Source organism: Camelus dromedarius, chromosome 26, assembly GCF_036321535.1.
Source record: "Camelus dromedarius isolate mCamDro1 chromosome 26, mCamDro1.pat, whole genome shotgun sequence".
Classification (NCBI taxonomy): Eukaryota; Metazoa; Chordata; class Mammalia; order Artiodactyla; family Camelidae; genus Camelus; species Camelus dromedarius.
Genome location: NC_087461.1, coordinates 5632413 through 5644745, shown reverse-complemented (window position 1 = coordinate 5644745; position 12333 = coordinate 5632413). Strand labels below are relative to the sequence as shown.

Genomic DNA, 12333 nt, shown 5'->3' with positions numbered 1-12333 from the left:
GAAGAATTTACTCGTTCATCCCTCTCAGGAGCTCTGTGGGCTAGGCACTCTTTGTATCGTTTCTTAGATGACCCTGAAGTACAGAGAGGCCAAGCAGCTTGCCCAGGTTGTGCTCACAGTGTCGGATCCGGGGCACTGACCTTGGCCGCCTCATGGGAGAGCCTCAGTTCTGACCTTCTGAATTATACTACCTGTATTTTTAATAAGAGAAATACCGACGAAGCTCTTTGAAATGCCTAGAAAGAAAACTAAAGGGAGGAGAAAGAGTGCCTAAAGAGAGGGATGCTCTTTGAAGTGATCACGTCTCCTGAGACGTGTACTCAGATAGCCGATGAGCTCAGCGTGCCTTTGAAAACGAAGCTGAACCAGTTCCCATACTGAGAACTGATTTTTAAAATTTACTCCATGATGCAGTCCTCAAGCAGGCAGCACAGATGAAAATAAGGAAGCACAGAAGTGGATTTTAGCGTAGTGTTAGGCCTTACTAGATTTCACCAGTCACTGTTTTTTTGTTACAATGCCTCACTGCAGTAGAACATTTTCTCCCGAGGTTGCTGCTGGTGCCTTTTATTGCTTGTCACTGTAGATGGGGAGTTTTTGCCCTAGTGAATGAAGTCACTTGGCCGAGGCATTTAGGTGTTGCTCCTGTCACACCGTGATCGAAAGCGTTTCTTTCTGCTGTCTTAGTTCTTTGTAACTTTTGATTGGTTCTGGGATAAACATGGGTTTTAAGTGTCAACGTCAGTAAGATGGTATAAAGTAACTTCGTAGCCTTCTCTGAAGGCTGCTGACTTTGTACGTAATTACAGTTTTAGGAACTTTTAAATTACTTGTTATGATACGTGAAGGATGACAGTAATTAATGAATACAGTGTTGGACTAACTTGGTTTTATAACAGATTTCACAACAAGTATAAAAACTGTTGCCAAACCAGCCTGGCTTGCTGCTGGAACAGGATTGTCTTTGTTTAATACGCAGAAGTGGGGAGTCAGGCCCCACTGTGTGTCTGTGAGGGAGGTGCATCTGGAGAATGGAGAATCAGGCTTATTAAGAACTTAGAGAACTTTCAGCATTTGAACTTCCAACATTTTTTATCAAAAATAGTCACTGTTAGTCTGCTCAACAAAGAATGCTTGGTATTTGGATAATGATAGATAATGCTTTTAGGCCACAAGTTATTAATAGAAGAATTAGACGGAAATGGGCTCAAAAATAAAGATAAAATTAATACCAAGCTTCAAATTTTCACCTACTTACCAAAATGTGTACATTTATAAAACTTAGAATTACAGTGTTTTTGCTTTTGAAGATTATTTAAATGACAAGGCCTTGAGAATTCTTTCTGCTCTTCCAATAATTAGGTTAGAGGAAATCTAAGACAAAATTTACTACAAAGTCAGAAATAAAATTTAGTCAATATATTCAACTTGCTGATTTCAACACGTTAAGTTTGATGTTTCCAAATGAAGGTTTATCTCAGTTACAGAAACACTCCACCTGAGCTGTTGAAAAATTAAAGACACATACACTCTAATTAGTAATTCTTTTATGTTAAGTAGCAGATGAAAAAAAAAAAAAAAGATCCAGATAGGGTCACTGTCTTTCCAGTGATGTTGCTTTTTGTTGTTGCTTTCCTTTTTATGTAGTGCATTTCCATGAAGCATAGTGTCTTAACTGTCAGCTTAGTCTTTTCTTTAAGCAGTCTCTACGTGCCTCTTTCCATCAGAGGACAAGCCTTTGTTTTCTACAGCAGGGGTAGGCAAACATTTTCTGTAAAGAGCCAGATACTAAATATATTTTGGCTTTGCGGATCATATGATCTTTGTCACAGCTATTCAACTCTACCATTGTAGCATGAAAACAGTCATAGACAATACATAAATGAATGAGCGTGGCAGTGTTCCAATAAAACTTTATTTACAAAAACAGGCTGTGGGCTAGATTTGATCCAGGGGCTGTAGTTTGCTGACCTAAAGGAACACTCTGCACTCACCCAGATTTTGATCTTGCCTTTCTTCTCCTTGGAGGATATTTAGGTGGCAGGGTAAAGATGCACATGTGCATGCAGGTGTGCGTTTGTCCTTCCTTTCACACACTTACCAGCAGCAGTGGTGCACTCATCATGTTTCTGCTCTGTCATCCATGTATGAAGTCTCAAGACTTTATAAAATTCAGAATCTGCTCATGATAAAAACTCTCAGCAAAATGGATATAGAGTGGAAGTATCTCAACGTGATAAAGGCCGTATATGACAAGGTCACAGTTAACAGCATACTCAGTGATGAAGAACGGAAACCTTTTCCTTTAAGGTGAAGAACACGACAGGGTTGCCCGCTCTCACCACTTTTATTGAACATAGCGTTAGAAGTCCTAGCCCGAGCAGTTAGGCAAGAAGAAGAAATAAAGCATATCCAAATTGGAAGGGAAGAAGTAAAAACTGTCTCTATTTGCAGGTGATATCATCTTATATATAGTCTAAAAACTCCATTAAATGTTAGAACTAATAAACAGATTTAGTCAAGTTGCAGGATATACAGTCAATATACACAAAGCATTTGCATTTCTATGCACTAGTAACAAACTATCAGAGAGAGAAATTAAGGAAACAGTCTCACTTATGATTGCATTGAAATGAAATACTTAGGAATCAGTTTAACCAAGGAGGTGAACGATCTTCACACTGAAAGCTATGACATTGGTGAAAGAAATAAAAGACACAAATAAATGGAGGGATATTCTGTGCTTGTAGAGTATAAGAATTAATATCGTTAAAATGTATACCCAAAGCAATCTACAGATTCAGTGCAATCCCTATCAAAATTACATCGGCATGTTTCACGTAAATGGAACAAATCATCCTAACCCTTGTATGGAACCATAGAAGACCCTGAATAGCCAAAGCAATCTTGAGAAAGAAGAACAAAGCTGGAGGCATCATGCTTCCTGATTTCAAACTATATTATAAGCTGTAGTAATCAAAACAGTGTAATTATTGGCATAAAAACAGACACATAGGTCAGTGGAACAGAATAGAGAGCCCAGCAATAAGCCCACGTACCTATGGTCAATGACTTTATAGCAAATTCTTGGCAAAGGAGCCAAGAATATACAATGCGGAAAGGACAGCCTCTTCAATAAATGGTGTGGGGAAAACTGGGCAGCCACACGCAAAAGAATGAAATTGGACCACTATTTTAAACCATATACAAAAATCAACTCGCACTGGATTAAAGACTTGAATGTAAGACCTGAAACCATAGAACTCCTAGAAGAAAACTTAGGCAGTAAGCTCCTTGTCTTAGGTCTTGGTGATGATTGTTTAGATTTGACACCAAAAGCAAAGGTAACAACAACAACAAAAAAAGACTACGTCAAGCTAAAAGTTTCTGTGCAGCAAGGGAAACCATGAAGGTAATGAAAAGGCAGCCTACTGAATGGGAGAAAGTATTTGCAAATCATATATTTGATAAGGGATCAATACCCAAAATTTATAAAGAACAAAAAAAACCCAAACAATCCAATTAAAAAATTAGCAGATGATCTAAATATTTTTTCTAAAGAAGACATACAGATGGCCAACAGGTACATGGAAAGGTGCTCAGCATCACTAATCATCAGGGCAATGCAAATCAGAACCACAAGGCGATAGTACCTTGCTCCTGTTAGAATGGATAGTATCAAAAAGACAAGAAATAATGAATTTTGGCAAGAATGTGGAGAAAAGGGAGCCCTTGTGCATGTCTGGTAGGGATGTAACTTGATGCAGGCACTATAAAAAACCGTATGGCGGCTCCTCAAAAAATTAAAAATAGAGCTAGTGTATGATCCAGTAGTTCCACTTTCAAGTGTTTATCTGAAGGACGTGAAAACACTATCACATATCTGCACACACACATGTGCACCCAACCCCATGTTCACTGCAGCAGTATTCACAGTAGCCAAGGCATGGAAACAACATAAATGTCCATCAACAGATGACTGGATAAAGAAAACATATATGTGTGTACATACATACATACATAATGGACTGTTACTCAGCCATAAAAAAGAAGAAAATTCTGCCATTAGCAACCACATGGATGGACCATGAAAGTGAAATAAGTCAGAGAAAGACAAGTACTGTGTGGTATCACTTAAACATGGAATCTAAAAACAACCAAACCCCAGATTCATGCACACAGGAGCATGTCGGTGGCTACCAGAGGCAGGGGTGCAGTTCATTCTGTAAGACCCGCCCAGCACAGGTCATGTAGCCCGAGCAGGTGATTCCTAGTCATTCCACAGATGGTGCAAAACTGGGTTTTGATTCAGTGCTGAGACTAGGCCCAGTTAGGTCTGTTAGTCTTGTTCAGTGACTAGGAAGACACCAAGAACTTGTCCTGTGGTGGCAGCCAGAGCTGGCACTTCATTTGCAGTGAGGAGTGTCCTGACTGGCATTGCCTAGGGTCTGCTCAGGTCAGCTGGGCAGAAGCTCTCTCCCACGGCAGTCGGCTCTCCCCAGAAGTACCGTCGGGGTGCACAGAGGTTGCTGGATGTCCTCATTCCTGCAAGATGTCCCTGCTGACCTGATCACCCAGCGAGTACTTTCCAGTGGTGTCGACAAGCCTTCTGTCAGCAGGTGAAGAGTGGGTGGGAGCAGTTTTAGACTGGAAGTTGCATCCTGTGCCATTCGTGCATCACTGGCCCCCATGGTCAGGATTACAGATAAGCGAGGAGAGTGAGGCTAAGAGCGTAATGAAAGGTATAAAGATAAATAAAAGTGAGCAGACACTTTACTTAAAAAAAAAAAAGATACTTAATCCTACAGGTTTCATTTTCTTCTTGAGAATCGGTTTCTTAGCCTGTTGTTCATATACTCCTGCACAGTGTGAAGCTCTTACGTTGGTTTGAAGCCCCTGGGTTAGGTAGCGCTGGACATCTCTGTATTAGGACAAGTGACGTGACTGAGGGAAGTGTGCGTTTTCTTATCTGTTCAGTGAGGGGTTGCACTGCCTCTCTGAGATCTCTTGGCTGTTACACATTTTTGTCAGTTCCATGGCTGCAGCTTCATGGTTCGCCTCAAGACTCCAGAGTAGCAGAAGAGGGCCTTTGAAGATCCTGGGCTCAAGAATACTAGTGTATTGTGCTCTTGGAAGTGCTATGACTTGGACTCAAGAGAAACTAAGGCATACGTATCATCAGAACATCGAGACTGCTGATACATAGCAACTCAAAGCATATAACCTTGTTACAGATAGCACGTTGTTTTTGTGTTACTGACAGTTCTCATAAGAGTCTCGGAATGTTTTATGTTAGAGGTGGTATCAGAATTACTGTATAAGAGAGATGAATCTGATCTTTTATTGTACATTAAAAAATTATTCCCATTGAATTTTTGACATTATGAAGCTTTCCCTATTTACAGAATAAAAGTTGAAGTTTTCTTTTTAATTCATAAATCTATTGGAAACAGTTTTATTTCCCTATACTAACGTTTTTGAACAACCATTTATTTTAGGCTATAGTTTGAGCCAGAAAATGGAGGCGATGGTCTAGAGTAGTGGATGGCAAACAAGAGGCTGTAGACCAGGTCTGCTTACCGCTTGTTTTTGTAAAAGTTTTGTGGCAACAAAACCAGACTCTGTTTACATGTCGTTGTGTTTGCTTTCAGAGTCCAACATCAGAGTTAAGTAATGAAAAAGACTGTATGATCCACAAAGCCTAAAATATTTACTATTTAAATATTTACCTTTACGGAAAAGGTTGTCGACCCCTGGACTAGAGCAGTCTTGTCCACAGCGGTGAAATGTTGTTTCTCTGTCTGCCCTGCTCAGTACGGCAGCTGACCTGTGGCTAGAGAGACTGATAATGAGTTATATTAATTTTAAGTTTAATTTACATTTAAAATTAAACAGCCACATGTGGCTAGAGATGACTAGATTAGACAGTACAGATCTAGAGATTTGAAGACAGGGGCCATATGGTTATAGACTAGCTAATTGTTTTATGTTGAATCCGATGGAATTGAAAGTTTATGTAACTTTTGTGATGACAAGTGTTTGTACATCCTCTGTGCCTACAGGTTTATAATTTTTTCAGAATTTGCTCTGATTTCAACTGTTTCACACATGCTGTTTTTCCTCTGCAGTGAAGAAGAGCTCCCGTATCATAACGCAGCTGTGGAACGAGTAAGTCCAGCTCTGTGTTCATTTATAATTACCAGTAAATTATGTTTATCAGAGGAATAAAACCTACCACCTTTGGTGGGGGGAGGGTATACAGCTCAGTGGCAGAGCATGTGCTCAGCATGCACGAGGTCCTGGGTTCTATCCCCAGTACCTCCGTTAAAATAAATAAATAAACCTAATTACCTCCGACCCCCCCCCAAAACATAATAAAAAAAAATAAATGAATAAAAATTTAAAAACCTACCACCTTTATGATTTGGAGGGCCATATTATATGTAAATGGTGCCGTCACTGTTAAATTTGACCCTCAGTCTGTCACTTCAAGAAAGTAAGAAAGAATGGTGCGATAATTTGAGATATTGTGGAACTTCTAATGAGAACTTGACAAGGGGGAGAGGTGGCGGTTCCCAGAGACCACCTACCTGCTGGACGTGGTGCCCCACCTGGGACTGTGGCACAGGCGGGGCTGAGTCAGGGCTCCGATGCTCTTCCTCTGGGAGTCAGGCCCTCTGGACAGGAGGAGTTTCAGAAAATGGAGGTGAAATTGGAATCGGAATCTGAAAAATGTTTTAGAAAATCTGTCTGAAATCAAAATCTTCTGAAAATAAAATAAAAACGGTAGCGTAACTCTGAGATGTGGGTCAAGTCGCCATTTTATGTGCGCTGTGTAGAGATCCCTGTTGGCACGTCCCTGTGGCCGAATCCTCCTGTGCCTGCCTCATTCTCTCTCGGTATTGTAACGGATGTTTTGGCACAGGAATGTAAGTGATACTACTCCTCAGCAACTGTGTATCAAGTGCTGGTCTGAAATGTAGGTGCTGCCTGGAACGTCAGGATCAGATAAGACAGGTTCTGCCTTTGAGACGCTCACTGTTGGTGCAGGACCAGAGGACGGTCCCGTGAGACAGGAGGTGGGAGGTGATGGTGGCTTTCGGGAGCAGGGTGTCCGTGACATGCAGTGGCAGTGCTGGTGGTGGAGAAGGGGGGATCTCTGCGGCTCAGGGATGAAGGAGAAGGAAGTGACAGATGACAGCATCTTCTCTGTCCTGCCTCCAGTGAACTTTGAAATGGGGACACAGGGATTTCTTTGTCTCCCCCTCTGACCATTACCCCTCTGCTGGTGCCCTGACTTCGCTCATCCTTGGGCCCTTTTGGATCCCACCACTGCTCCACGCCCCGTGGCACACTCGTGCCTTCCTCCCCTCTCTCCCAGCTGTGCTCCGCTGCAGGCCGGCACCCCCACCTCCTCACCCTTGTCGCTCCTTCTAGGCGAAGCTTTCTGCCGCTGCAGTGCCTGCGCCTGCATGGCTCAGCGCAGCTGGGGAAAGACTCTCAACCACGGTGTGTGGGTTTACGTTAAGTTCATGATCACGGACTGTGGCTGGACGTTCATGCTGCCTGGACACGATACCATTTCTTCCTAGTGGATTTCTGCTCCCATTTTAACTAGTGCCACGTTCCCTTCTCTTCCCAAACCTCCAGTAAGCCCTTCCCTGTCCTCTCTCAGCTGATGTTCTTGCTTCTTTGTTCTCCGTTCTTATTTCTGTGTTGTTCCGCCAAGGAGTCAGTTCCCAGGGACTCCCCAGCACATGCGAGGTGGTTGGTTGGTGTCCCCAGCTGACACGTGCTCTTTTCTTGGCCTTCAGGACCCACTCCCCACGTGTTCTTCCCGCTCTGCTTGGTCCTGCTCATCTCCCTGATCTTTCTCCTTCATAGGGTGCCTCGCGGCTCAGGCCCGAAACTGCTGCTTCCTGTCTACTTCCTCCTGGGTGATCCCATCCAGTCTTTCTACTTTAAATGCCAGCTGCCCGACTTGCATGTCCTTGTCAGTCCATTTCAGTGTCTAGACTTCGGAGTCTGACTTACTCTGTACACTTTAGTGTCTAATAAATGTCCGAACTGGGCTTTTGTTGTTCTCTTCAAATCCATTCTGTGAACAAACCTGCCCATCTCAGCCCATGGGAGCCCTACCCTTCCAGTTTTCAGTCTAAAAACTTGTGAGTCGTCTGTCTGTCTGTCTTCCTCCTTTCACATCCACACCGTGTCCCTCGTAGTCCTGGGAGCTGGGCCTTCAGGGAGGTTCACTGTGAGGCCCTCCCAGCAGCTCTGCTCTGCCTCCTGGCCCGAGGTGACTTGTCTTGTGGGGCTTCCAGCTCCTGCCCCTGCCCTGGTCCTCCCTTCTCCCCAGTCTGTCTGTTCACCCAAAGAGCCAGACTGATCCAGTTAAAATAGTAGGGTCATGCCACTCCTAATGGGAACATGCTGGCTTATCCACGGTCTTTCTCCATGGTCAGTGGGAAGGTCCTTAGATTGACCTCAGAGCCCCCTGTGACCTAGTTTCTGTTAGTCTCCCCTCTCATCTCCTGCTCCCCCTCGCTTGCTCACTTCTGGCCTCCTCAGAGTTCCCTGGCCGCGCCTGCCACGGTCCTCCTCCAGGCCTTCGCCCTGCGGCTTCCTCTCCTGGGAGCCCTCCCCCCACCCCGAGGTACCTGGCGCGGCCCCTCCTCTCCTTCAGGTATTTACTCAAGTGTCTCCCTCAGAGTGAGACCCGTCCTGGCAGCCCCCCTCCCCCATCACATGCTAATTCTACCCCCTCCTTTATTTTTCCTTCAGCACTAACACTATTTCACATACTAAGTATTTTATTTGTATCTTTATTTTGTTTGTTTCCTCACTAGGATGTAACCTCTGTGAGGGGGGTTTCATCTGCTGTGTTCACTCGTGTCCCCAGAACCTAGGGCAGAACATGCCTCATAACAAGGGACCCGCCAGGTGACCGTACGGTCAGTGTCGTTTTGCTGCCCGTGTGGGGTGAGGGCTGGTGGAGCTGGTCCTCTGTTCTTTTTGACAATGTGCTTTAGTTGAGAAATTAGGGAGAGAAGAGTTGGAAGGTATCTTTTAACAAAAGACATCCATATTGGCAAAATAACACGCTGGGAACCCAGTATTGACTTCTCTCTCCAATGCCACCTCCTTACCCCCCTTCAAAATGCTTTACTGGTCCAGAAAATTCAAATGCCTGGGAACCAGTAGTATAGATGATTCAAGAAATGCGATGCTAAAGAAAAGAAGAAATACGAGACAAAAGGTAGGGGAGGATGCGTGCTTGAGGGAGGTTATTTTTTATTTTTTTGTTTTTTAAGAGACTTGCCTGTACAGTAAAAGACCTCTTACCCACTGCAATTAAAGTTACAGTTATTAGTTGTTTACTGTAGAGATTTTAATATAATAGGAAATCAGTAAAAAATGACATGCACACCTCGATAATTTAACACGAAGACGTAATCTTATATTCACCTGCCGGCGTTCTCCGGGCAGGGGCTGGGCGGGGCGGGGCGGGGCGGGGCGGGGCTCCGAGGCCGCGGATGGGGTGGTCTGTGCCTCCGGTGCGGGGACGCCCAGCGCGCGCCTGCCGGCGCAGCCTGCTTCCTTCGGAGCTGGTGACGAGCAGCCTGAGGCTAGAGACCCACGGTTTGCCAGGATTTCCCCCAGTTTTTCTCGTTTCAGTTTAGTGCTTATATTCTTCAGTGGCTGCCTGGTCCCGATGGCCGCGGTCGGCCAGCTCTCGGAAACTGAAACAAAATTCTCCACGTGTTGCCTCATGGAGCGGAACCAGTGGAGACGATCACCTTGCTGAAGCGCATGCGCGTTTCTGAGTTTCTGAGTCTTCGCGGACTGTCCGCCGCACGGGGCCGCACGTGCTTCTTGCCGTTTGGGAAGACTTGTTCACTGATGGCTGGTCAAGTCATCGTGGCCTTGGTTCCAGCTCTGCCAGGGTTGTTCTTTCTGTTTTTGCTGAAGACAATTCTCTGTTTAAAATAGGAATGGGAGGAGGCAGTTGCTCATCAGATGATTGGTGTTGATTTTTGCAGAGGGCTCTGGGCAGAACAGGCACTTAAACAAATAAACAAACACACTTAGTTTACTCTGCAGAGAACACTATTAACAGTGGATTATATTGTTTCTTTGAGCTTATTTATGTTTTTAATAAGGAGGAAAGGCTACATAAAGCCATGAATTTCCATGGATCCAGCTACGCCTTTTTGCAGTGCAGTATTTTGCATGCTTAACGGAATATTGGATCCTATTCAAATCTTTAAAAACTGTGTCTTAATTTTATGTGGTGTGAAATCTTACTCAGAATACGTGACAGATAGACTTTGCAGTGTCGTCGTTCTGTCAGAACACGACCCTTTGCTGCTTGCACTTCTCATCCTCTCCTGACCTCTGCTGGCGAGGTCCAGGCCTGCGTGACTTGGGCCAGCTTTATCCCCAGGCACACATCCTAATAGTCAAAAAACATCTGAACACTTGAACTTCGGTGAAGTTCTAAGGTTTCTTATTCTAGAAGAGAAGGCTGTTTAGTATCCATCCTGCATTGTATATGTTTAGCCTTTACCGTCTGGGTTGTTAATCGTGTTGGTGGGGGAGGACCATTGGACCCACTGCCGGGCAAGTTCATACGATGTGGGTGCTGCAGCCGTTCGTAAGTGCTTACTCTTCAGCTGGTCCTGCAGAGGGTTGAAGTGTGGTCTCAGATCACGAGAGGCAACAAGGACGACACTGGTCCCATTTTTGATCCTGACACCCTCCTTGCCCCAGTAGGAGGGCCAGTCCTGAGCTGGAGGAAATACCAATTTTAGACAGTCAGGTATCAGATCATAAACTTCAGAAGTTTAGTCCTTTCCTGAAAACAGCTCCTGTGGGGAATGAAATACACAACAGTGTACTGTTTTTGTCCTCAGTGGAGGTAATGGGGAGAGAGCAGAGGGAATGCTGGGCGGAGAGTAAACGTCTGCATCGTTCTCCTTTTGATACATGTTGTTCTCACATTCTCAGGGGAGCAGAATCTTCTTGCACTGGGGTCCTCCTGTATGATTTTTAAAATTGCAATAATGAACACGTCTAGTACCCGGACCTTAGCTTTTGAATACCATTCCCCATTAAAGAGAACCACTGTTTCTTAAAGGAATGGCTGATCTAGGTCAAAAGTGAGTCTGAATTATTTTGTGCCATATCGGGCGTGTCTAAAGGATCTATTTGAAAGGGGGAAGTCTCCAAATATGAGGCAGTCCAGCCAAATTTGGGGCAGTTTGAGCTTCAAAAAGAATGATGATAATAATAATAGATTATAAGACACTGAATGAAATAGGCCTTTATACCATAGTGACAATTAAAAATGAGGGACTCAAAAGAAAAAACTTTTTAATAGAAAAATATCAGTTAATAATATAGAAAGAATCATAGAAAAAAACCCATCACACCATTTTACCACCATCAGATCAGACAAATAGTTCAAGGTGGCCAGATCATAAAAGTAACAGGAAGTGAAACTGGAAGGTGAGTTTGGGCCATATTGTGAAGGGTTATCCATGTAGAGATTAGAACTTTATTTGTAGGTAACGTGTAGCCACTGAAAGATTTTACCCTGGGACCCATTTAGAAAGCCATAGCAGCGTGGAGGTTGGATTGAAGACAGGCGGGCTCCCTGTGAGGAGTTACTGCCTTCATCTAGGGATTAGGGTTGCCGAAGCAGGAGACATGGATGGAAGCAGCAGAGTGTCGAATGGGCGTGGGAGGAAGATAAAGGAAGACTGAAAACAACCTAAGGTTCTCTGTTGGTTGGCTTGGCGGGTGTGGTGCTGTTAATTCACATTAGGGAAGGGAAAGTCAGAGCCACATGTGTAGGGAAGTCGTTTTGGGTGTGTTGTGCTGGAAGCTGTCTGCTGAACTTCTCCATCGAGACTAACTTGCTGTTAGATTCTAGTTTGTCTTGGTGTTACTGAGTCCATAGAAGATGGTGTTCCTTATCCCATTTTTCTAGAGTGCTTAAGTTCACATTTGTCACGTGTGTTTTCAGTTACTTCTTACTTCAGAATAAATTCTGGAATAGTTAAGCTGTAACATGTTTGATGTTAAAGTATATTTTACCCATTTATTATAGATGCATGGGTGGGGAAAAAAGACATTTACGTACGTTCATGTCTGGTGTAGTTGATCTGGCAGCATTATAGCGTTAACACTTAAACCTTATGGAACTACTGATGTGGAATTTTAAAATCCTATAGCCTGAGAGCTTTTTCCAAGGTGCATCTTTTTTTCTCTTTTTTAAAATTCGCTGTAGGGGAAAGAAAAGAATACTTAATGATTCTTAAAATCATTCGT

General features: G+C 43.8%; 1 protein-coding gene across 3 annotated transcripts in view; it reads left to right on the top strand.

Annotated features, from left to right (window-relative positions):
- The window catches only part of USP6NL (USP6 N-terminal like), a 135692-nt gene that overhangs the window by 82253 nt on the left and 41106 nt on the right, over positions 1–12333 (top strand). For all 3 annotated transcript variants that reach the window (XM_064479330.1, XM_031444753.2, XM_064479331.1), the window contains one exon: positions 6129–6168. In XM_064479330.1, the coding sequence (XP_064335400.1) occupies positions 6129–6168 (40 nt within the window). The remainder of the gene's footprint in view (positions 1–6128; positions 6169–12333) is intronic.